We start from the raw sequence: 26268 nt of genomic DNA on the forward strand, positions 1-26268 counted from the left end.
TGAAGTTTGCACAACAGAGAGCTAATATGCTCTATTTTCTTTATTTAAATATTTCAAAAGAAAATTTTTTCTATACTGATATAAATAAATATACTATAAATTTATTGCACTAAAAATATTTTAGTATCGTTTGGTAAAGTTATCATTAGGATGTTTGAATTTACTTTTAGAGTTAAAATGCATTACACAATGAGTCAAACAAATATCATGTGCTTTTAATGATGTACTATTATTAATTTCTTCACAAAATTCGAGTAGTTATATGAAAACCACATCTGGACTTGATCAATAATAATTAAAATAAAAAAAAATGTTAGATTTAATTTGTATACACAAATATTTATTATCTATACTAATAAAAATTACATCTTGTAAGTTAATTACATCTTGTAAAAAATTTCAGGATAAAAGATACTAACAAAAATCACCATCAATCACACACAAATTCAATTAACTAGTGAGGGAGGGATATTGATAATGCAGCAGTTCTATAAAAAAAAAAAACAAAAACAAAACAAATAAAAAATCAAACAAGAACATTTAAGTCTCTGAAAGTAAACATTAGATATCATACATGATCAAGTATTTTGGAACTAAAGAGAACATAGATATGACTCTTCATCGATCATTTTCGGCTCTTAGAAGAGCAATTGTAGGTCCGAGAGCAGAACCTCTCACTGCACGGTAAGACCAAGTACCGGTCGAGCAGTTCTTGGAACTACTCGAACAATCCGTCTTCAGAAGTTGCTCTTTCTTCTCGTCGAGGGCTTGCTTGATTTCTTTCCATTCATTATCCGGTGTCTTATCTACAAATTAAAGACCAATGCACGTTGATGTTAGGATTTCAAAGAATATATATACATCATGACAATATGTTCTTCAAATATTGTATGAGAATTTATAAGTTGCATAGTAGGCTTCATCTTATTGAATTAAATTGCAAATAAAGATTTGGTGAAATGAGAATTTCATTGGTGGTTCCGAAATCGTCTTTATGACTACAAAACTTGATGAGCAAAAATAAAGCAAACAGTTAAATCTTCAAAGAATCATCATGTGTTATGTAGTCCACAAATAGTTTTTGAGTCATAAAATATTATAAATTAGTTGAACCCAAAATATTGTAGTACATCTTGCCATGGTAAATATTAAAATACCTGCATTCCGGTTCATTGTCCCATTAATATTGTTAGTCAAGACGGGGTTCAAATCTCCGATCCGAGTTATTGTTTCCTTGGTCATGTTTCCATGCTTGCTATTTGAGAGCACCAGTTGCTTGTTCGGTCTGAAAACTCGGACGTCCATTAGTGATGCATAATCAATCTGTATGGCGATTTTTCCGATTAAATGTTAAACAGGTATTGAGATATCAAAACTTAAAAGGAACTAAATATGAGAATGTCAAACACCTCTAAAGAGCCATCCTCTTTATAAAGTGAGCCACTCGTTTGCCATAAAAATTCTTCTTCTTCTTCTTCTTTTTCCTTGTCAGGAAAAACTGGGAAATTTGGTACAGGTAGCAAGATTACATTCTTCGATATGGGGTCATATGACGATACTTTCCCAACCTATAACATTTTAAAAGATCAAGAAAGTATGAGTACTATTTGGTCAAGCATATCAAGACATTCTGCTGAGTTGATCATCAACTTTCAAATAAAAGGTAAAAAATTTATCATCAGTTGAAATAAAATTCGTAAGCGGAGCTACAAACCCGAAATGAAGAAAGTTCAGGAGTCCATGATGATGATAACTCAACCAAACGATAAGCAAGGACATCACCTTCCTGTAAATACATAAAATAGTATAACTAGCTTGTATCTGATAATCAATAAAGTTAATTAAGATAAAGAGAATGATAGTGAATTTGATCATGATTATTATCTCATGCAATGAGCATGTATGGAAAGCAACCTTAGGTTGGGAAGTTAATGGCTTTAGCTTCTCAAAGTCTATCTGATCATTCACCAATGATACTTCATCATTTATCTCATTAGCCTCTGCGGTGCAGACATTATCATCATTGCCATTTCTCCATGAACCCTTCTCTCTGCCCCACTTCTGGCCTTTTTTCTTGTTGGTGATTCCATTCCAATGAAAGGTCTCCTGAACAAGAGAAACAATAATCAACAGTCGGAAATTAGTTGTGATGTCCCAGAATAAACTATTGAACTAGGTTGTTCAGCCAACCTCATAAGACCAATAAATCGGGCCACACGGGTAAAATCAATTCAGTTTGGTTATTTGGTTTCTTTCAGGTTCAATTTCTCGTAAACCGCTAGAGTTTTCGTTCAGTTTGATTTGAGAAGAGATTTAAATTTTTTTTTTAAAATACTATTAATAAATAAAAAAAAATTTAGTTGTCTAACTCTTGTTAGGACTCATTCACATCTTCATTATTAATTAAAAAAAATAAAAATAAAAATAAAAATAATTTTATATTAATGTTTAACAAGATTTTCAAACTCAACAATCTTAAACAGAAAAACACAACTACCGCCTCCTTTATCTTCTGCTTTTTGAAATATGGTATGCTTTTTTTTTGGTTCAAACTATTATACCTCAACTGCTTAAAAACTAAACTGAACCAATCATTTCTGGTGCATTATAGTTTAGTTTCCTAAATAGCAAGATGCAATAATTTTATAAAAAACTGAAGAGCATAGACATGAGTTTTCCAAAATCAGACATATGGCAAGTCTACTTCAGCAGAACAACCAACTTAAAGTCAACTAATGCTTACTGAGTGAAGAGAACTTGTCTTAATGTAAATAAACAATTTATTTAATAAAAAAAAAGAAGGGAAGAGAAAGAGCGAGAAAGACATTTTAGATTTGTTTACAGCCTACCTATGGTTAGTATTTTATCCTTGGTTAAAATTCTAAACCCATATTTGCAGAGGTACATCAGCAACTACCACTTTTGCAGGGGTATGTATGCAATTAAAAAAAAAATGAATTAACTTCCTAATACAGGAGCAATATGTCACAGATAAAATTGGGTATATTTGTGTTCTTTTACCCCTTTTTTTTATACTTAAATCACAGAGTCAAACAAGCACCTTCAAAAATCATGACATAATTTACAAATCAGCAAGTCATGCAAGGGAAATTTAGATGAAATCATCCAACTTTACATACATAATGTGGACCAGATCTATATGTGCCAAATGGTCACAACTTAACTAATAATTGACTAACCAACTGAAATGTCAATTTAAATGCTTCTACATCCGTTAGAATCCATAAATTAGAAGCTGATTGTATTTATAAGTCATGGCTCAAGAATAAATCAATATTCCAAGCTAGGTTCACTAGACCATAAATAAAATTAGAATTTAAAAAAAAAAACGAAAGATATTCCAGCCGCTGAAACAACAAAAAACTACCCAATTTTATAAATACCGAGAAAGGTAAGATTAAACAAAGATCATAAATTATATAGTTGGTACTAGAACGGGTACATACCATTTTTCCATTGGTTTGTTGTGTACTATGTTCTGCATCTGTAAGAAAGAGAAATATTCATCAATAGGTAGAATGTGAATTTTATATATAATAAAGTAAGGTTCACAAAAATGTTCAGTCTGCAATAAAGACTCAGCTGCTCAGCATATGCACCGGTAAAACTAAAAGCAAACAATTCAACAGCACTAATGATTAAATAAGTTAGTCAAACCTTTGAGTTCAGTTGAAGAATGCAGACATGGCACAGAAACCAAAAGCTATCAACTTAATCATGTTCATATACCAACAGAAATAAAGTATGATGTTTGTCACAGGAAATATTTTAACAAAACAATAACATAAATGGACAATAGAGTGGTGAAACAATGTGGGTTCACTCAAATGAGAAATCACTAATAGCATTTTCACAAACAATCTATTTTAATTGGGTCAAAGGGCAAACATATCAACAGTGCACATACACCTTGATATAATGCAGTTTTTATTTCCCATATATCACACAACTTAGATATCCTGACATAATAAATGCTTTAAGGTACAGGTATATCAAGGTGTTTCAACAATTCTGAGCTAACATAAAGCTTCAGGCATAGATTGTACTTTGAGTAAATTGATCTACTTCCTTTACCATTCTCATGTTTGACACATTCAAACAAAATAAGAGTAGCAAGTATTGACCATCAGGAAAGAGACAAAGGAAATCAAACAGTCAGTGACAAAGAAAAGACTTGCTCTCAATAAGGTTAACAGTTTTGCTGGTCACAAGTTTGGAAGTCAAGTAGAATGCAAGGGATTCTTTTATGAATAAATTAACAAACAATAAAAATAAGAAAAAAGTTAAATGTATAGCTTTGATAAAATGGTTCGAACAAAATAAAAGGGATGCTGAAATGAGACATTACCTACTGGCTCAAAACGAATATGCCCAGGACGGACTACAATGGGAATTACTTCTTCAACCATATCAGTAGTCTGTTCCACATTTTGAGGTTCTGTAATCTGATGCATCAAATTTTCCTCCATTTGATCCCTTCCTTGAGTTTCTGAGGATTGATTTTTTGAAGATGTAATCTGAACATCATTTCCAGGGTCCTGGCTCCAAAAAGGAAGTAAATTCCACATCAGTGAAGAAGATACAAATTTTGAATGCCCAGATGTTACACCCAGCAGATACAAAAAAATGTATCCATTCCATATTTGTCAAATATAAAAAAACTGTTAATTACACACAATACCTCTTGCTTCTTAGAATTAGACAATAACTGTTTCCATTTTCTCCTTGCCTTCTTACGACGTGCACTCCGACTTGGAGACTGTTAAACATATGTTATTGTGACAGGAATTTCATCATATAATTGTAAATTGAGTGAAAGTAACTGTTGTCTAAAATCAAAGCATAAAAAAAGCCACTAATCGATACCCTGAATCAATAAAAGGGTAACAACTAAGAAAGGTTAAGAGACAGATTTATATGATTCCAACTGAATGCATCTATACATGTTAATTCAGGTTACCACAAATATTTCACATCAAAAAGTTTATAAGACTTTTTATTTCTTCAAAATCACTCTTTCAGGAAAAGCTTGATATACCATAAAATTTAAGAAATCTGAGATCCAGTCCCTACTTCACACATGTGCATATCCCAAAGTAAAGGAATCTTATCACCTAGAACGATGACGGAAATTTGTGTGATAACTTTTAAAAGAAATTATGTAGAGAGGTTCTCATGGGAATGTGGCATACCAATTCAGTATTGTTCTCAATTTAAAAAAGACTTATTCTAATATTTACTAAATTATCACATACAATGAAAAGGCGCTCCTATTTAGTAAGATTTACCATCAGCATCATTAATGCAATGTATGCTAGATATTTTTTATAACATTATTAGTAGTGCTATGAAATTAGTTCGCAATATAATAACTAAGAAAGTAAAGCCAAAATTTACTTAAGAATATGCTTGGCACTAACTAACAAATTGAAATATTGCTTCACATGAAATTAATTTATCGGCTTATTCAATTTTAATATCAATTTATAGCATAAAAGTAATAATGTGTAATTACTAGGTCATGCCAACAATGTTGATTACTCATTGCAACTCAATTTATAGTCATCTTTTGTATTCGAGTGGCAACAACAGTGATGCATTGTGTTACATGAATTCACCAAACTATTGAAGCCAAATAGCCATAAAAAGTTCCAGTAGCCTAAGCTAATTGCTTTATCCGCATAAAGAAGACACCTATGCTTAGTATCAATATTTGAGTGAGGTCACGAGGTTTTTGCCCTGCGGATGGCATTAAACTAAGCAAGTACAGTCAAGTAAAATGACAAATAAATAGTTAAGGATATCAAGAAAAATTACCAAAAGAAAAACAAGTATGAAACTAGTAGGTTCCAGTCAAATAATTAAAACAGAAAATAGCAGCTAATAACTAACCTTCCTGACACCTTCACTGAGTGCTTCACATCCATTTATTTCAATTTCTCCTTCAACTTGGTTGTGCCTACAGAGCATGGAATAAGTAAATGCGAAACCTAAGGCAAAATCAAGTAAATTTAAAAAATAAAGGAAAATATATTGAAGGTTCATCATTTGAAAACTAGTTCTAATTTTCTAATTACTTGTTAAACAAAATTATAGATGGCATTCAGATGAAGAAACACATCATATTATGAGAGCAAGGGCATTGTGTCAGATGAAAAGAATAAAGGTATTTCATCATAAACATTTCGAAATGTATTCAACTTATAACCTAAAAATTTATAGGAAATAGTTCGTAAACTACTAAAAATTGGGGAGCCTTTACAGGAAAGACATATTATAGACAGTTAATAAGAGAGATGTTCAAGGCCAAAGTGATAAGTCTTCCTCATTTGCATGTATACTAACAGATTGCTATGTCCTCACAAAGGCTCTTCCAGGCTATCCAATCAGGAGTTGCATTCCAAATAATCTAGGCTGTGTTTGATCTCCATGTGCGGCTTGTGTGGGAGGGTTAGCATACTTTATTCTATCAAGGGTTGTGTTCCATTATGAAGCAATCCTCATCTTAGTGATATATCATGTAAAGCAAGATTAATTGATAAGAAATCAGTTGTCTACATATATAAGTGTATATCAGCATAACACATGCCAAATCTTACAGGATATGAGCACTAGAAGTAAAACCATCACCCTAAAGCAATATCATAGGACGAAAGATGACAGGACACTTTATTTAGACAGCATGAATTATGAACTAATTCAGACATAGATAGTGCATCAACCAAACTCAGAGAAAACTAGCCCTTTGCAATCTGAATCATGGCCTAGTTAAAGGCCATATCTAATCCTGTAGACTCCTGAAAGTAATAGGAACACTATGAATTTGAGACATTCCACTTTCCTCTTCAAGAGGGCAAATAAATGTCAGAATTCATTGTTTTCTCATTGTTATCCTATTTCCCAAAAAATGTTAGCAGAGGGCAACTCAGCCATGCTTGTGAGTGTCGCCTCTACGGCTTAAATCAAGCCAGTCAAATCTTGCAGTTGATTAGACCTTCCTATCATTCAAATGATTTGGCTTCACAGTGAGAACTTATGACAAACACAGCCTTTGAAAATCTCATGAAGCCACTTCAAGCTTCTTGGCAATCAAGTCACCTACTTTCATACTCGAGCTCAAACAACCATTGGGACCAGTTGCTCTGTTGTTGGTCTTGTTATGATCCAAAGTAGGTCAAAACTAACTCAATATTTCACAGAAATTATCATAATATAGTTGCTATCAGGCCAGATTAGATTAACATATAATGGCCATAACATACTGAAGCTATGAATATGAAGGTAGTAGAAGGCCACAAAATCCATGGATCAATGGATCAATATTATGTTTTCTTGAAGATACCAAGACAGAAAAATATACCATTACTATGTCATTATTTGCAATCAAATAATAAATATATACTTAAAAATTCAACTAACCAAAAATTTTAAATGTAGTAACACTAATAGGTTTAGTTCTAAATATGAAAACATTAATTTCTATTGAATTCAAGCGTAAGCATCAAACATTGTCAACCGAGAAGTGATACTTTGAAAGAACATAGAATCATAACATTCCTTCTTCACTTGATCTATCCTTCCATAAATGGAAGAAGTCACATCCAGTAGGAAAATTGCATAAGTCCTTAGGCCCCTTCTCACACAAAAAATGGCGAATTAAATAAACCTGACAGTCTAAGAGCACAGAGATAATATAGCACATGTGCAACTGCACCACACCTGATCATCCTCCAAGGCAGCCATAAGAGAGTTTCTTGGTTGATTTTAAACAGAAAACATGTTGGGCGTGCATTTCTACTATCATGTTTATTTCATTTTGTGTTGAGCTAAAAAGCATAAAACAACCAACTCAATTGCACTCAAATTATAAATCATAGTTTAAGAAATTACTGTTGTATGGCATGATGACCTGGCAATTGCATTATTTTTTATTTCTTGAGCATCAAATGATTTATTCTTCAAGAATAAGTAGACAAAGCATACTATTTCAATCATAATGTCATTTGATACTTGAGATTTATGTAGACAGGTAATATAATAGAACAATGAAAATAGCCATAACAAGTCCAACTCACATTAAGTAAATTGTTTTCAAGTGGAATATAAAAGAACTTTAAGTTTACCTCTCTTCTGAAGTGACAGAACCAGCTTTATTCTTATCACTAGTTCCAACTTCAGGGGTAAACATGCCATCAGATACAGTATCACCAAGAGGTACCTTGCACTTCTTGTCATTCTTCCTGGAACCGCCTCTCTTTTTAGAAAAATCTTCATCCTTCTCTGAGTGAATTTCATCATCTCTTTCACTGGCACCAATTAATTCCTTAAGCCTAATTGATTTCAATTTCTTTCCCCTGCAATAATTTGAAAATTATGCTATTAAAATCCTAAATCATTTAATACTAAAGAATGTACACAAACAGGCCAAAAAATAGAGCAATGAAAATGGCTACTGGCTATGACAAGGATAATTTTAATATCACTAAATATTTTTCAAGGAGTATATAAGACAAATGAGTCTACCTCCCTTCTGAAGTGACAGAACCACCCATATTCTTATCATTAACTCCAACTTTAGGGGTAGTCATTCCATCAGATGAAAAATCACTGGAAGGTACCTTCCCCTTCTTGTGACCATTCTTGCTGGATCTGGCTTTCTTTTTCAAAGAAACTTCCTCATGCTCTATGTGAATTTCATCAACTCTCGCACTAACCTCAATCATTTCCTCGAAGCTGGTTTGTTTCAATTTCTTTCTCCTATGATAAGTTACAGAAAATGATGGATTCAATAGTAAGACGGTATGAAAAATTATATCATCCAACCAGGTAAACTGATGCCTCAAGAAGCAAAAATTTATAACAGATACTTAACAAATAGCTTGGTTTAATATGTGACTCACATCTGCAATAATCATATGAGCCCAAATAACGTACTAGGCAAAACTAAATGATGCACATATAATACAGAAATTCCTTTGGATGCGCTTTATTGGCAAAATAATTGCAAATAATCAGCTCAATTTGCTAGGAATTGGAGTTGAGATCAAGTAAGCAAAAACCTGTTTGGACAACGCAAAGGAATTATAACACTGCAACAAATCCATATGCAACCATGGATACAAGCTATATACATATATCAAATGACAAATGCACAGAATAAATATTATAATCTGATAAACCTTTAATAGCCTGGATGCACTACCCATGCCTCTGATCATGAAGTACACACCCAGGCTGTCTCAAAGCTTGCTGAAAACCAGTTCAGATATGATTCTAATATGAAACTGAAATACAGTAAATACTATAAATGTGCTATTTCCAAAATTAGTTACCCGTTGTAAGGCAGAAAATTGATGTGAAATATAATAGAGATGAAACAAGGAAAACACACACACACACACACACTCACAAACTGAAGAAAAAAAAATTGCAGCTAATTGTTTTGGATGTATTCAATTATCAAGATGAAAAGTCATAACTTTTATTGGAAAAGCTACAAAAGGCATTGTTTAAAGCAGTACAAATTGGTTAGTTATGAGCTTACATTTCTATGCTTGATTAGAACAAAGAATAAATTAATTTCACAGAAAGAAAGGTCTTCAAATACTACTAAAGAACCAAGTTCAGAAATATATATATATATATCCATTTAAATTCTTTTAAATTAATATTCTTTAATATCCAGAATAATAGCTTTCTAAAAACAATATGTAACATCTAATTAAAGTTCTAAAGAATACATATACACACACAGCACGTGCGTGCGTGTGCGCGTGCTCACGCACATTAGCATTTAGGAAAATTTCATAATAAAAGATCGAGTCACTTGGCCACTAAGATCCAATGGTATTTAAGTTGATTTTAGGAATTGTTATCTTTACACAGATCAGCATTACCAACAAGCAGAATGTCTAAGATTTTTACGCAAACCAACACATAGAATGCAAATCTTTATAACTCAAGGGAGACCAGTAACACTTGGTCACTTTTCAAAATGTAAGATCATATAAGCAAGGCTATTATCAATCACCAATGATGATCTCACAAAATAATACCAACTACTGATAGGTAAAACAAAAGAGTTATTCCGATTGTCTCTGCTCTGCATACACATGCAATCATGTCTACGTATGTAAGCATTTTAATATCACAATAAGACTATTGCCTTCTACTGTTAAATAATGCCATACTTAAGCTGCCAGATATATTATTTCCTTGCTAGCTTCATTTCAACATCCTATCACATCAACTTATAAGCAGTATTCACAAAACAGTGCTCCACATGCTTCATCCTTGGCCCTGCATCTTTGAGCAGTATAATCTTCGATTCATACTTTCACAACTTTGCACCTTTAAAAGGTTTCTTGTTCGATTTGTGTTGTGCAGCTTCCTATTGCATGATGCATGGTTCAGTTCATCTTTATGATAGGACCCTGTTGCTTATGACAACTTGAATTTGGAAAAGAACAAGCAGTAATACTAATATAATATCCTTAATTCCATATATAATCATATTCATGTCAGCGAATACTCTTTTCATCAATGTTTTTGTCATTAATAAGAGACAGAGTGATTTGTAAACATATAGTATATAAATGGAGTGTATATTTTTGAGCATTATGACAGACCATAGATTATATCAAGTTTTCACATTAGTTCCATCAAGTAAATAGCTTGCCTATGCTCCACAAAGGGATAGATGTAACAAAATCTCTTCAAATGAAGGATGAAATACCAAACAAATAATTATCGTTAACAACAAAACAAGTAACTCTTAGCACTCATCATTCAACAAGAAAAAGTCTATAAAAGATTCCTTAAATATGAATAATTTTGCTAGTCAGCAAAAAAATGGTATTTGAATCCATAAATGATAATATGACATGCTACAAGGCTTCAACAAGGGATACTGCTTTTGCCAACAAGACGACTGCTGACAAATGAATCTAAATTTGTATAACACATATGAATCACCATCATCAGTGAGAAAGAGAGAGAAAAAGAAATAAAAACATATTTTTAACAATGAGCACTCACAAAATATGCCAAGTATTAAACTTTGAAATGCTTGAAATACATTAATGCAAATTTAAGGAAGGTATAAGTGATTCTATTGGAAAGGTATTGTAGTCTCAAACACAAACAAAAGAATAATATCAGATGTTATACCAAAATTGTTAGAGAGGCATAACTTGAAATAAATTATCTTTCCCACAGTCAGAAGGTCATCATGTTATTGACAAAAGCTAACCAACTGAGCATTTAAAAGGAATGATTTAAGAATAATAATAGGCTCAGTCTTGATAATATCAGAATAGAAAAGTAATAGATGATATTTTCACCTTGGTACCAAATCCTCACTTGAACGCTTTTTTCTCTTTGAGTTTATCTGTACACCAACAGGGGTTTCCTCGGATATTGCTTTCTCAGGATGATCATCTGCATTCTCTTCATTTTCACTCTCATGTCCCTCCAACTCTTCTTCGAGCTCCTTGATGGCCAAACGCTGGTCACCACAAGCAATAGTTTGTTTCTCCACTATCTCACAATCTTGAATTTGAAGTGCATCATGATCTTCTATGTTAACAACCTTCCTCGACTGAACAGTCTTTTTCCTCACACTGAAACAGAGACAGATAGGCCTTCCATAATAATCACTTCTAATGAGGATTTTGCAAACATCATTTTAAACCAAGCAGCCTTAATTAATGCAAGTGTGGAAATCTCTGTGCAGGTCATGTTGGCAAAAATTTTAAAGATTAAGTATGATAATAAGAAAAATAGATATAATATTAGGTTTTCAAAAACAAGGCATAACCAAAAACAGTGTTGAACTTCATCATATGCACTTAAATGTATAACCTGCTAAAGAATAGAAACATAATATTACAACATGATGAAGGTACTATGGGTTCACAATTTGTATAAGATAACAAAATGCAGGATGGGCAACAAAATGTTCTTTAGTTTAGGTAGAGGGCAAGGATACATAACTCATTTAATATTACTGTGATTTATTTTCTTAAAAAGATGGTAAGCAATGTTAATATTACAAAATTTCCAGAGTCTATCTGCAAGCGCATAAAGCATGAGTAGAATATATGACCAGCTCAGCTTGAACAAGCTTTTAAAAAATTTATCATTTAGATGTTGTATTCTTAAAAGGTACTTAGATAATTACCTTGTCTCTTAATCAAACCGAAAAGTATCTCAAATCAGGTTAATGGATAAGTGCATCAGTATTTTGTGGATTTGATAAGAGTTAGAGACCAACATGCTTTTCACTTCACTAAAAGATAAAAACTGGTGAATCTAGAAGAGAGGATACTGTAACAGTATTAGCACTCAGCAAATTTGGTAAGAAATGAAGACCAATCTGCTTGTTAGTGCACAATAAGAGTGTCTGACATAGAAGAATAGCCATGAACAACCACTAAACTACTACTGCTAAGACTTTTAATAACTCATGAAAGACCTGGTATCTCATGAAAGACCTGGTAAAAATTGTCTATCGATACAAAAGCTTAAATGAACTTGATAAACTTAGAGAAGAGAAGAAGCATGCAGTAAGATCTAAAATCTGAAGTGACCAACTCAGGCAATCTGGCTATCCCATTTCTCAAGAATGGAAATTTGAAACTCCGAAAAACGATGACTGATTGAAATTTGAATAGAAGCTATCGCTTGTCAAATATTGAGATTCAGTGAATAGTTGTTGAGAGGAAGCAATTAAAAGTGATAGTTAACTTGGATATTTGACGCTTAATGTAATAGCTAGAAGCACATGCCATGCAAATCAACAACTTCTTTTGTGCTTCACATGTACAAAAGACCAAGGTTTTTATATAACCATGCCAGAGAGGTTAAAAAATTTCTACTTCTCCTCATTTGTTTGTGAACCAGAGAGAAGGGAGAAAAAACCCAAAATGCTATGTGTATTAAAATAATAATAATAAAGCGCAACATGTTAACAGCGCTGATATCACTACCCTCTCTCCCCTCTGTGTTAATCTGATTTTTCTGGTTTTTTATAGCAACACATAAGATGCCGGCTCATTTCAGGATTCATTAACATTGAGTACAACAATATTGTTTATAGACGCAAGTTGGCATATCTTCATCAAGTTGAGTGATAGAATTTCTATAATTATTTGTTCACTGTACGGGAACATTACTTCAAACTTCAAAGATCTTAAATATCTTGTAATATATGTTGTCATTTATATTCCATCTCATTCTACTCTTAAAAGATATTATTTGCAAGAGGAAGGCCTGTTATTTCTGAGGAACGTGCCCTGAACGAAGATGATAACCTAAAGCAGGAATCAAGAAATGAGATCAAGTAAAAGAATGCAAAGTAAAATGTGTTCATTTATAACTAAAAACTAGCATGCAACAGCTAATCCATACAGGTGCTCCTAACAATTACTAAATGTAATTGAGACCAACAATGAGCAAAGCCAGTGATTAAAAGAGCTTGAACCCTTGGAAAGTCCTCCTCTAACAAAGTATAGATGCATAACTGTAAAGTATCACTTGAACTATATTCCATTGCGGTTATGCTCCGTATAACACAGGTGTAGAAATGTGGTCCAAATGGCATGTCCTAGAAGTTCATTTCAGCTCATTTCATAGTCATGCGTTTAAAGAGGATGTCAATGCAAACAAAACTTTGTATTGCAGATAGTAGAAATAGAGAAGTACTCAGTTAGGGTTAACCTGATGATATCTTTATCTCTAATAATGGAACTTGATTCAAATGAAGGCAAGACAAAGCCATCCATCTGTAACCAACAATAGACACAAGTAAAACTAGCTTCCAAATACAAACATGCTAGATAAATAACATAAGTAATAAAAAAAAATACAGCCAGTTTAAACTTCAGAAGCTCATATGATAAAAGAAACTTTATTACACTGCTCATAAATTTCAGACATATATATTCAATAATAACTCTAGATGATGATAGAATTTTCTTTTTCTTAGCAATTTAGAAAAATTTCTAAATAGTAGTAGAACTCATCATTAAACAAAGACTAGGGGAAACAGTTCAGAATGTGCATGTGTGTAATGCATACAGAATGACCAGAAAAAAGTGTGGTAGAGTTCTATGAGGACACTAGTGCATCCAACCAAACTACCTCTTCCCTGAGTTAATTCAATTCAAAATCACAATTCAGGTTTCATTCTCAATTTGCATCTTATATTTCAATTGATCATTTAGAAGTGGTTAAGTTCCACTCTATACTACACCAGACATTATACTCAACTTTCTTTTCTATTTTTTTATGTATTTTTAATGCGAATTATTATTTTGAGGAGGACCAAAACGGACACTTCCTCATCCTCATGAATTTGAACAAAGAATCCAAAGATTCACACAACTACAAATAACCTGGTACTCTAAGGCAACACAAAAACTACTAACAACCTAAAACATTGGCATCTCTTTCAAGCATCTCAAAGCACCAACATCATCAAAAACGCCAAAAATGCTTCCTTTCAAAACATATGCAGTAAAAATAAAGCCCTAAAAACCAGAAACAAAACAAAGAACAGTAACGGAGACATACGACGAGCAGTACACCATCAGGGCAGGAGCGATGGAGGTCAAACAAGCGAGAGATGTGAGAAGCGAGGTCAATGATGGTGGTGATGTCCGGAGTGAGAAGGCACCAACACCGCCTCAACGACTCCGAGCGCTGGCCCTTTGTGAGGAGATGGCGATCATCGAAAACCAGGCGGATCCTCAGCGGATCCCTCATTGCCAAGCACCGCCCTTGAATGCCCCGTTCGAAGGAAAGACAGAACAAAGGGAGAGGGTTTAAGCTTCTCTAATAAAAAGAAGGGTTTTTTTTTTTTGCATATTTCCCCTTGTAAAATAGTGTAATTGTTAATAAATAGATGAAGATATTATTAATTTAATATTTATTTTTATATAAATTATCATTTAAATCAACTGCAATTGCAAAGTAAATTATAATAATAATAATAATAATAATAATAATGAAATTAATACAACCTCTATCACGAATATTAATTACTTAATTAATAATTTGAGCTGTTTATAAATAAATAAATATATATATATATACATAAAAATTTAATTTTTATTTTTCCAGAAGGGCCTCTTCTCCCCTGCTTATCCCCTTCTTCTCTTCTTCTCTTCTTCCTCTCTCTCTCTCAGTCTCTCTCTCTCGCTCTCTGGCTGTGCCATCTCTCCGGCGACCATGGCCTTGTCCTCAGCTCTCAAGCTCACATCGATGGTGGATGGCTGCCTCAGCTCCCTTCCCACCATTTCTTTCACTTCCAACACGTCCTGTTTTCCCTTACTCTTACTTCCATCCAAACGGCCCGGATTCCATCCTCTCTCCTGCTCTTCACGACGGAGCCTTCCATTCGTATCTCTCGTTGCCCAGACCTCCAGCTGGGCTCAACCAAAGGAGGAGGAGGAGAAGGAGGAGGGGGCTTTGTCCGGGTTGTCTGATTGGGAAGGAGAGGATGTAGGTGGACTCTTCGCAGAAGGAGAGCCTGAAGGGGATGATGGGTATATGGGGGAGGAACATGAGGTTGAGGGTGAAGATGAGGGTGAGGATGAGGAGCAGTCTTATCCGCCCCCGCCGGCGGATGCCAAGCTGTTTGTCGGAAACCTCCCTTATGATGTTGAAAGCGAGCAGCTTGCCCAGCTTTTTGAACAGGCTGGAGTTGTTGAGGTCTCTGAGGTATGTGTTTTTTTTTTCTTCTTGTTTTTTAATTGAATTTGGTTCTTATTTGGGTTGGAAATAGTTTGTGGTGTTGTGTTCTTGAAAGCTGGAAGCTTGGGAGATGTGTTGGATTTTCAGATTGAGTTTCTTCAGAAAGAATGATAATTAGTGACAATTCTTTTACTATTGAATGAATTTTGTTGATGAATTGAATTCTTGGAGTTAAATCATAAGAAACATTTTGGAGTTGTTCATGTTGTATTGAGTGTTGCTGAGGAATCATTTTCTGTTTTCATGATTAATGACTGAATTGAATGTGGTGTGATTTTGTTCTGCTTTTTGGGTTGGAAATTCTATGTAGTTCTATATTGAATTTGTTTGGATGAAAGACAGAGATTTGGAATTTGTGTTGTTGCATCGTCTGAAAGTTTGTTTACATGGTACTTGGATTTTCTAGATTCGATTATTTTTTATTGTTTTAATGGATTTTCCTTTCATCTCTTTAGGTTATTTTCAATAGGAAAACAGATCAAAGCCTTGGCTTTGGGTTTGTCACAATGAGCACTGTTCACGAAGCTAAGAGAGCAGTGGAGATGTTCCACCGCTATGTAAGTTTTTCTATCCTTGAATTTTACATGAAATAGCTCCAGTGTTGCTTATAAATTCTTGATTTCTAATTCAATGGATTAATTTCTGTTGAAAATGCACGGAGAAGGTGCATCTGCTCTTTTGCCTTTTTGTTGACAATTGGATATCTGCTGTGCTTTGGGTCAGCCATTGAGTAAGGTTTAGGCATATGGTATGATAAACACCAAATCACAAGGAGTACATCCATCTAAAACAAAATAGCCGAGTTATTAATGGAGTGGCTTCTCAGCCATGCAGTTGCAGTATTTGCAGAATAAGACAAAACTTAATTGTGTGGAGATGGTTCACTGAGTCATGATCAATTTAATGGAGGTTTTAAGTGTGTATTGGCCTTGTATTTTGAGTGGCTCCATCTAATGAGAATCAAAGTGTTCAAATGGGTCATGCTTCATGATAAAATACAATTGACCATCTATGAGAAAAGACAATACCAAGACAGGGAACTTGGTATCTTTATTCAAGAGTAATGATGAGAATTGTCAAATTCTATCAATTACTTATGAATTGCTTTAATATGTGTTCTATTTAAAACTGTTTTTGACACATTCTAGGCGCCGATGATTTCCCTGAAAGCACCAGCCAAATGTCACTTGTGGGAAAAGGAAAATTTAAGCAAGCAATTGGTTGCAAGTTGGTACCTGCTTGTGTTGCTTAGAGATCTACTGGAACTAAAGAAAGTAGGGTGTTCAAAGCATTAAAAGGGGTATTTGGTTGGAAGTTTTTAGAAATCCAAATACCTTGATTTGGGTTGTTCCGGATCTGGAAATCCGTGAGTTCCAAAACCTTTCAACCATGCAGACTCTGGGACTTCTGTGTTCAACTTAATCTGCTTAAGAGTTTATATTATAATAGATTTTGGATCAATGTTCAAAGTGACCGGAAGAGCAAGCAATTTGGCTTGATTGAGACTAGACTAGAAAGGATACTTATCAACTTAAATGGTAGTTTCTCATGTATGATAATTATTCAGATGGAGGTATAAACAAGAACTGAATTACTTTCCATTTCTGCTTTGTAAAAGAGGTTGAGTGTTCAAGGAAGATCTCCAGTAGCTATCATCTTTTGAATTTTAGTAAGCAACTGGAGTATTGATGAACCAGGTTTAAACTTTAAACTGATATATTCGTCACAAATTCATGTGCTTCTATATTTTTCCCATATTTAATGTGATTTAAACATATAATTTTAATTTTAAGTGCCTGTGTATTCAGGTTTTTAATTGATCTATGAGATGTTTTTGTTACCTGTAAGTAAAAAATTATGGTATATATTGCTGCAACACACAAGAATTTTTAGTAAAAATTAATGTTTTTAACTTTATCTGTTTTGCAAACAGGATTATAACGGCAGGCTTTTGACTGTAAACAAGGCAGCTCCCCGAGGATCCCGACCAGTTCAAATTCGAGATTACGAACCTACTTTCCGGCTATATGTGGGAAATCTACCATGGCAAGTGGATGGTCAACGCCTGAAAGAAGTATTTGGTGAACATGGTAATGTGATCGATGCAAAAGTTGTTAGCGACAGGGAGACAGGAAGGTCACGAGGATTTGGCTTCGTCACAATGGGATCAAAAGAAGAACTAGATGGTGCGATTGCTGCTCTTGACGGAGGGGTAGGATCCCGTTCACTGGAGTAATATCTGTCTTAGGAATCGTTTTTCTAATATGGATTACCATTTTGATGAGATTGTGCAGTTTGTGATATGAGATGCATGCTCATGCCTTTCATTTTGAGTTTGCACTGTTTTTTTATATGTTTTGTTATTGTTGATGCAGAGCTTGGATGGGCGAACAATTAGAGTGAGCGTCGCGGAGGAAAGACCGCGACGGTTTTCATACTGAGTTAGTGAACTACATTGTTCAATGCGGTTTCTCTGTATCCACGCTGCTTCGGCATGAAATGAATAATGTTCTTCTCGTTTAGTTTAGTTTAGTTTGCTGGGTAATGTTGTAGAAGCATTTTGCTTTGTTTTGTTTGTTTATTGTTGAGGTTTGCTTAAAGAGTTAGACATTTGCTTCATGTCTAAATGTTGTGTTGCTTCTCTCATCTTATATATGTATATATATAAGATAAGAATATCATTCTCATATTAAAAAGACAATCACTCCTGTTGATCTCATGCCCATTCAAATTATGTATATGAAAACTCAAACAAAAATTATTAAACAAAAAAGGCTAAATTTAACCTTCATGGTTTCTGCAATGAAGAGTCACTGGCAGAACAAGAAGTTGTCAATCATCATAGTATAAACTTTTGTGAATTTGTTCCATCCCCCTCATCACAATGAGATTGACCAAATGAGATTGCTATCAAATACAGACTCGTATTCTAAAAACAAACAAATCGACAATCACAGTATGTTCATTCCATAAAGTGAAGAGAAGTGGCCTATCAAAGTATAAGTATTTTCTCATTTGTCCCCTTTTCTTCATCATAATAAGGATTGACCAAAATTGTTTGAACCATATTGTTTGCTGTTCTGCTCCTTTTTGTATGAACGAACTTGTAACACAGCCAATACGTCTACGTGTGTAGACAGTTAGCTTTTGCCACATTTTCAACATAGAAGTGTAGCCTCCACAGCGTCACATCATCCTACGACGGAACAAAATAGGGTTAGGAGAAAAGCTATTAGAATTGCAGACCTGATTTGGCAAAGATGAATCTATCCTAGATTTACCAGTTCTTCAAAATCAACTTGAATTGTGTCAGAGTTTTGATTGGTTGCCGGGTTCCTATTTTTGATGATTTCTGCCAGCCGATCAACAGCTTTGCTTGGGAGCTTTTGGACGAGCCGGCCGAGACGTCGCTTCTCAGCAGTGGTCATTGGCCTGCTGATTATCATTTCCACACAGGAATATCAGCATTAGATTTGGAAAGCAACCAAAGTCTTATATTTCTCTATATCCTTTTTGGAAAGCAACCAAAATCTTATATTTCTCTACAAGCTTTCATGGGGCATTGAGGTTAGCTAAGGTGAGTGAATACATCCTACCAAAACAGATCTGTAATTGGTTAAACATGGTTTATTCCAGCTAAATACTGCCTCAAAGTTCGCAGAGAAAAGGCAAATCATAAAACAAATTTCTTTGCCATTGCCACCCATAAACAGAAATACAAAACAATTTATCAATGTAAGCCAAAATATATCATTGTATTTATAGTCCTATGATAACCAAACACTAGTCTTTGTTGCAATCAAACCCAAGATATATTGTATTTTGTAAGAACTAACCAGATATTTAAAAACTTACATCAAGCATTCTATGTTTGAAAATAAAATGAATGGCAGCATTAATCCACGGAATAAGTAAATAAATAAATAAAATGAAGCAATATAAATGAAAGGTAAAAAATAAAATAAAAAGTTGCTAGTTATGAATTGGAAATAGTTATCAATATAATATTTAATTTCAGAAGATCAGATGATGTACCTGCACTTTGATACCAAAACATTTAAGAAGTCCTCGAGGTCAACTTCCATCTTGCCTAACTGTGGATAAACATGTATCAACACATAAGAATCAAAGAATCCATCAGAATTCAGAAATAACCATTGAGGTCTCATTATTCATGAGCGGTAATCTGATTGCAGGGAAAACCTTCTTTCTATTGTGTATCATTCATGCATCAAACATGTTGAGGAATACCTTCAAGAGCATTTCATTCAGGTACTTTTCCACTGCTTCATGACCAATTTCACCACTTCCTTGAAGAGATTTAATAGCATCATAGACCTATGTAAAGAAAATTGTAGCTAACTTGTGACATCACAATATTATTAATAATATATCACCTTTCATACAATGCATAATGTGCATCACAAATTCAATAAAAGGTTATGCCACAAAAACTAAGTTGGGAGCAGTGCAAGTCATTCATTAACAGACAGGTTCACTTAAAATGGAAAATAAGGCAGCATCACCAGGCCAAGAAAATTTCATAAGAGACAGCTCTCAAGTTGCATGGACTCACATGCTTATCTGCAATAAGTTTTGTCAAGGAAAAATAGGCATAAAGATCTTTTACATAAATTCAGTATGTACACAGCTTTCTATCAATATTCATACATAAAAGACAGCTTTGATCTCAAGGATAAAGGCAATGTGAATGCAGAAAACAAGATGTACAAAATCATTTATACATGCAAGGTTGTAAAAAAGTGGGAATCTCAGTGAAGTAGGGAACCTGCTTAGCAGTTTGTAAAGTATGATTGTCAGGATAGCTGGACATAGGTGATGATGGTGCCTTTCGCTTTCTATGTCCAGAATGTAAACTCAAATCTTCTTGTGAAGCACTTGCATAACAACCTAGTAGCTCTTTTCCCCTCAAATCTGCCTCAAGTTGAAATGCTGCATAGATATTATCAAGCATCTGCATCGACCATGCTCTTAAACATTATTATACTTCCTGTTCTGGCTGTTCCAATTAATCCACAAAGATGTGTATGGACAAGAGCCAAAAACAGTAAAATACATGCATAAATAGAAATCAGCCTATAGATAAGACTCTGTGAACCCATAAATTAATAAAAAAGCTAGACTTCCAAGGGGAAAATAAACAAACAAAGAAATAAGCTCAGATCATATATGATGGAATAGGTATTTCAAGGAATATTTACACATTTACACTACGATGTTCACCAAAGAAGTTGCAAGTCCATAACAATCAGCCCATACACAAGATTAAGTATAGGAAAAGAAAAAACAACATTAAAATAAATTAAAACACAAATGAGCATCCAAAAGACAGATCAAGCAAGGACAGAATAGAAGAGCATAAGTTGCTAAGTCGTTCACATGGTTTTCTATGATGTTCTTGAAATTAGGTTTTAGTAGTCTTTAATAATTGAGAAATCCAGAAATTATAACTGAAGCCTTCCACTCATATTTTAATTGCAAGTATGAAGTATCTGCCATCGTCACATGAGTTATGCTCATTATTCAACAACGTTCTACTAGAAAACAGAACCTTTCTTGTAAGCACCAATCATAAGATATAACTTAAGAAACAAAATCAAGAACTTCAACATTTCACATCACAACTAAGTTGATGTAATAATTTGCTTAAGAGCAACCACAGTATGATTCATAAATGACAAAATACAATTGCATATCTTTAATCTAGCGTCCTACTGAATTTATACATAAGAAAGAAAAATTGAAATAACAAAATGTCAACAACCTGAATGACCAACATCAAGTTCCAAACACAGGATTCAAAAACAAGCATACAAAATGTTTCAAAAAATAAAAATGATTCAAACTAATAGTGTGCAATAAATAAAAGAGAAAAATAACCCTAAGCATTGTCCATGGTCATAATAAAGACTTTGAAATAATTATGTGAATACCAATTTATGTGTACATACAGTACCTCATCAGCTTCATTATTAAGACAGCTTATACTCTGCTTCAGAATCAAGTTCAGCTTCTCCTTCTTAAGCTCAGAAAGCCCTTTACTTAAAGCTTCACTAAAATAAGAAACAGAACCATTTCCACCAACAGAACAAGTTCCTGCTGCTGGCTCAGTGTCTGATTCCTTTAAAGGTAAAAGAGCGCTACCATTTGGAGAAAGCAAATCGAGGAACAGATGTTTCCAATAACCAAAATAATCCGGTCCACACTCATTTTCTCTTGAATCTTTGGGCATTATATGATAAACTACACCAACAGCACCATGCCATTTTACAGGAACTCCAGTCAGCATGTGCAGGTAAATACTAAATACTAATACACAATTTCAAAAATAAAAAATGTGCAAGCATCACACTTGAGATGAATTTAGGAAAATACAATGAATAATATGCAGATGGTGTTAATAAAGCATGTCCAGATTTATATTTCATTCAAGCTGGGATATAAAAACTTAAAAATATGCTAAAGAGTATCATAATGCACACAACTTCATCCAAATTTAGCAATAAAAACAAACAGAATATAATCAATAGCTTCAGTTGGTTAATAAGGCATCCATGTCCCAGAAAAGGCGCTGGTTCAAATTCTGCACATCATGCTCAAGAATTAGGCCATAATTACCCAAAGTATACGAATCAAATACATCAGAGTTAACCAACCCAACAACTAATTTATCAAAATTCACTCATGAGGGGAATTGGAATCATCAACATGCAAGTGCCTAAATGTCAAGAACTTCTGGTCAGGTTAGCCTTCAATACCTGATCCGGCCCTTTCTACTAAAATCCTAGTAGAATCTCCAGCAAGAAACTCAAAATAGATTTCACCTTGAAATGCAAAACCAAAGCCACCAAATAAAATTGAGATCTCTACATTAAAAGCTGCTCCAAGAGCAAGTATTTGTTTTTAGCTTTTCTGCTAATGCTTCAAAATTCAAATATGGCAAACCATTATAGAAGACTAGCCGACAGTATGCGAGTACTTCTTGCTTTTTGAATGACTAGAAGGCCAATACACTTTTCCAAATACAACCTTTTCTATCACTGAGTTTGAGTTTTCACAACACAACAAATCAAGAAATGCTTGAAAACTCTAATGTCCCCAATAATCATCCCAGACATATCACTTGCTTCATAAAGAGCCATTTGTTAACCAAAACACAAATAACATACCCAACTCTACAACCATTGCCACCAAAATCTGCACAACATAATGCCTTTCCCAACTCAAAGAATCAATAAACAATCAAAAAAATACAAAACAAATCACTAAAACTATAATAAGCTACAATTTTTATTAAAGGATCAAGAATCATGTTCAATATCCAATCAGAGAGCATGGGACGACTAAGAAATATCACACAATGATTCATGAAGAGCCATTCTTTGCCTACAACCCTGCTTTATAATAATAGCCATCAAAATCTTCACTACCTAATGTTTTAGCCAACTTTGCAAATCACATTTACCTAAAAGCAAAAAATCATGTCCAAAAGATGTTCAAAGAGCACAAGAACCCTAAAAATATCACACATTGATTCAAACAAAGCCATTCAACTACAACCCTACCTCTTCACCCAAATCTACGACAATGGCCACAAAAACCAAACAAGCAAAATAGTACAAAGCTCTACTAAAATCAAAATCAGCCACAGACCAATCGAAAGCCCTAATAAATACTGATTCCTAAACTAAAACCCTAATAATTCACCCAAATGAACAGCAATCGCCACCAAAACAACCAAAATACTCATCCCTAACTCCAAAAAATCACTTTTTCAAAAACCAAAAAAGAAAAAAAGAAATAAAAAATTTAATTTAATCAAAAACAAGTCACAGATTCCATTCAAAGAATCAAGAATCATACTAAAACAAACAATCAAAGAGAACAAGACGACCAACAATGCATGATGATAATTGGATCAAATTGGGAGAAAATCAAACCGGGAATCCAGGGCACGAACAGTATCGAGAGCGCAATCGAGACGAAAAAGAAGAGAAGGCGATAAAGAGAACAAGGACGAGAATGACAAAATTTATACAAGGGATTTCCACTTTCCACCCTAGCAAATACCAAAATTATTTTCACTACCTCTCATTAAAAAAAATATATTTAGGTCCCTAGACATTTGTAATAAACTAATAATTAATATATATATATATGCATCAAATTAATTTTTTAATTTTTATATTACCAAAATACCTCTATTTCATATATTTTTTATTTAAAATTATTAGAAATTATTAAAAAAAAACTCATAGTCGAGCGATATTTTGTCTTATTATGAAAAATGAGACTAAGACAATCAAATATCTCGAGTTCAATACTCGTTGAAAACAATAATGATAACGGATCACCAGTTACAAATAAAAGCTCACAGTCTAAATCTCTCGTTCTTAATTGAGGGTGTGCAGATTGGAAGATTAATTCACAATCTGTTCACACACCTTTAATGTACATAGCACTTGTCGCTTTCATCCGATGTATATGTATAATAAATTACACAAAAATAGTTGGTGGTCCTACAAATTTTCAAGAACCTTGGGTTCATGAAGGTTATTAGCACATGTGCTATTTTTATTTTTAATAAAATTAATTTTAAATTTCTTTTACATGATAAAGGTAAATTTGGAATTAGTCCATGTGAATAGTTTTTCCCATGAATATCTAGGCCTTATGCTTCTATTTGGTAATGTTTATTTGGCCGAATAGACATCACAAATATATAGGAAAAAGATGCAAACATCCAAAATATTTCTACTTTTTCTGTTTGTTTACATTGTTACACGCATGACTTTATTCACCAAGTCAATCCACTCAACTATAATAACTTATCTTTTTTTTCACTCATTTTTATTTTACAATCTTCTTAACAAATTCATATTTACTAATGTTTATTTTTAAATTTTTTTAAATATTATGGTTTTATTTTAATTTTTTTTACAAATACGACAAACCAATAGAAAAGTATGCACAGCTGGAAATTGAACATATGCTCATACACCTTTATCCGGTAGCACATTTACCCGGTAGCACAAGTATTAGACTGTAAGTTGGATGAAATTTAAACACTTTACTTTTTGCAAAAAAGAATATCTTATTAAAAAAATATTTATCTAGCTCAATATTACTTTTTAAATTATTTATTTGTATATTTCAAGTTATAATCAATTAAAATAGTTTAAATGTTTGTTACAGTTTGGTCAATGATAACATTAATGTTGTTGTGTTTTGTGTTCATGGTTTTATACGATTGTTTTCATAAGTCTTTAATTATTTAAAGTAAAAAATTACATTAATTATTATCAAACATAATTAAGACAGAATATTTAGCTCATTAAAGATAAAAACCGATTTAGTTAAATCATCAAAATATTCAAAAGATTAACACAAAAGTAAGCTTTCTGCATCATCTGTAATACAATATTGGTTTGAAAAGATATTAAAACAATTAAATTTTTTTAATGGTATGCATGTGTAAAAAAAATGTTTATCCATGACGTGTCTCATCTTTTTTTTTCTGTCTTCTTCTTAGATGAATCAGTTTTTTTTTTTAATTTAATAATATTTTCATCCATGAAGGCATGAACCAATAAAATTATATATAACAGACAAAAGTTAGCTTGTTTAGTTGCATATCTACATTGTATTAGTGTGCGTGATTGTATTTAGTTTTTTTTTTATATTAAATTTTATTATTAAAATTGAAATTAATTACTTCTTGAGATCAACATGCCTTTTCTTATCACTTTCCCGCGTATTTTTTATCTTCTATTGAGATTTTTTTTTTGTAATTGATTTTTTTTGGATTTGAAATCCATAAATTATTCTTGTTTGTCTTCAATAGTTAATTAATGGATACCGTACAATGACTATTTTAAATATTTCTCCATAAATCTTAAACAATTAACAATATCATTTTTTTTACAGCAATATCATATGTTTTTTACATCTCACTTCACCACCAAGAATAATCTCTAGTCTCTACCATTTAAACTAATTATATTTAGGCTAATACCACTCTAAATAATCTCTATTATCTCTACCATTTAAACTAATTATATTTGAACTAATACCACTTGAAATAATCTCTTAGTCTCTACGGCAACTTAAGCTATTCCGAATCCGAATGTAGTAATCCAAATATTATGCTGTATTTATACTATAATTGTGAATACATGGACAATATTTTACGGTTGATAATTACAGATTATCTACTTTCATAAACTTTAATTTTTTATTTAAGATAGAGTATATATGAATTTCTAAACTATAACTTCATAAACTGGCTCTTTTAATATATCATCATAAACTTTTCTTTTTTTTTTTTTTTTGAAAAAGTGATCATAAATAAATTTCCTATATAGTTAAATTGCTGAAAAATGAACTTTTTTTTGTTTCCTCTTCATAATTGGTTCATTTTTTTTAAAAAGAAAAACTTCTTGATTTAGAAGTAATCAGGCATAATTTAAC

General features: G+C 33.0%; 3 protein-coding genes across 3 annotated transcripts; 1 reads left to right on the top strand and 2 right to left on the bottom strand.

Moving 5' to 3' along the window:
• Nucleotides 1-450: 450 nt before the first annotated feature.
• Nucleotides 451-14838, bottom strand: LOC120258961 (coilin). Its single transcript, XM_039266452.1, has 14 exons — nucleotides 14596-14838; nucleotides 13741-13805; nucleotides 11364-11642; nucleotides 8545-8778; nucleotides 8145-8375; nucleotides 5914-5980; nucleotides 4703-4780; nucleotides 4370-4559; nucleotides 3468-3505; nucleotides 1915-2106; nucleotides 1715-1786; nucleotides 1410-1568; nucleotides 1158-1323; nucleotides 451-806 (listed from the first exon to the last, which is right to left on the bottom strand). Exons 1-14 carry the CDS (start codon nucleotides 14785-14787, stop codon nucleotides 619-621), a joined length of 2151 nt encoding a protein of 716 aa, XP_039122386.1. The 5' UTR covers nucleotides 14788-14838; the 3' UTR covers nucleotides 451-618.
• Nucleotides 14839-15150: 312 nt separating this feature from the next.
• On the top strand, nucleotides 15151-18423 carry LOC120258460 (28 kDa ribonucleoprotein, chloroplastic-like). The gene is made up of 4 exons (XM_039265880.1): nucleotides 15151-15744; nucleotides 16233-16334; nucleotides 17711-17989; nucleotides 18153-18423. The coding sequence occupies exons 1-4, from the start codon at nucleotides 15253-15255 to the stop codon at nucleotides 18216-18218; spliced, it is 939 nt and encodes a 312-aa protein (XP_039121814.1). The 5' UTR covers nucleotides 15151-15252; the 3' UTR covers nucleotides 18219-18423.
• A 173-nt stretch (nucleotides 18424-18596) lies between these two features.
• LOC120258461 lies at nucleotides 18597-23842 on the bottom strand. The gene is made up of 7 exons (XM_039265881.1): nucleotides 23739-23842; nucleotides 21755-22041; nucleotides 20567-20752; nucleotides 20029-20115; nucleotides 19813-19871; nucleotides 19059-19209; nucleotides 18597-18973 (listed from the first exon to the last, which is right to left on the bottom strand). The coding sequence occupies exons 2-7, from the start codon at nucleotides 22028-22030 to the stop codon at nucleotides 18902-18904; spliced, it is 831 nt and encodes a 276-aa protein (XP_039121815.1). The 5' UTR covers nucleotides 22031-22041; nucleotides 23739-23842; the 3' UTR covers nucleotides 18597-18901.
• Between the last annotated feature and the right edge of the window lie 2426 nt (nucleotides 23843-26268).

This window comes from Dioscorea cayenensis, chromosome 4 (genome assembly GCF_009730915.1).
Source record: "Dioscorea cayenensis subsp. rotundata cultivar TDr96_F1 chromosome 4, TDr96_F1_v2_PseudoChromosome.rev07_lg8_w22 25.fasta, whole genome shotgun sequence".
NCBI classification, from domain to species: domain Eukaryota; kingdom Viridiplantae; phylum Streptophyta; class Magnoliopsida; order Dioscoreales; family Dioscoreaceae; genus Dioscorea; species Dioscorea cayenensis.

Excerpts from the sequence above, each read along its gene's own strand:
- LOC120258961 (XM_039266452.1), bottom strand. The coding sequence starts at position 14,787 with ATGAGGGATCCGCTGAGGATCCGCCTGGTTTTCGATGATCGCCATCTC. Across the intron at positions 8,779-11,363 it reads AGTGAGGATTTGGTACCAAG|GAGAAAGAAATTGAAACAAA; the intron begins GTGAAAATATCA and ends AACTTATCATAG. Across the intron at positions 4,781-5,913 it reads TCAGTGAAGGTGTCAGGAAG|TCTCCAAGTCGGAGTGCACG; the intron begins GTTAGTTATTAG and ends TATGTTTAACAG.
- LOC120258460 (XM_039265880.1), top strand. The coding sequence starts at position 15,253 with ATGGCCTTGTCCTCAGCTCTCAAGCTCACATCGATGGTGGATGGCTGC. Across the intron at positions 16,335-17,710 it reads TGGAGATGTTCCACCGCTAT|GATTATAACGGCAGGCTTTT; the intron begins GTAAGTTTTTCT and ends TTTTGCAAACAG. Across the intron at positions 17,990-18,152 it reads TTGCTGCTCTTGACGGAGGG|AGCTTGGATGGGCGAACAAT; the intron begins GTAGGATCCCGT and ends TTGTTGATGCAG.
- LOC120258461 (XM_039265881.1), bottom strand. The coding sequence starts at position 22,030 with ATGCCCAAAGATTCAAGAGAAAATGAGTGTGGACCGGATTATTTTGGT. Across the intron at positions 20,116-20,566 it reads CTTTACAAACTGCTAAGCAG|GTCTATGATGCTATTAAATC; the intron begins GTTCCCTACTTC and ends TTCTTTACATAG. Across the intron at positions 19,872-20,028 it reads TGAATGAAATGCTCTTGAAG|TTAGGCAAGATGGAAGTTGA; the intron begins GTATTCCTCAAC and ends GTTTATCCACAG.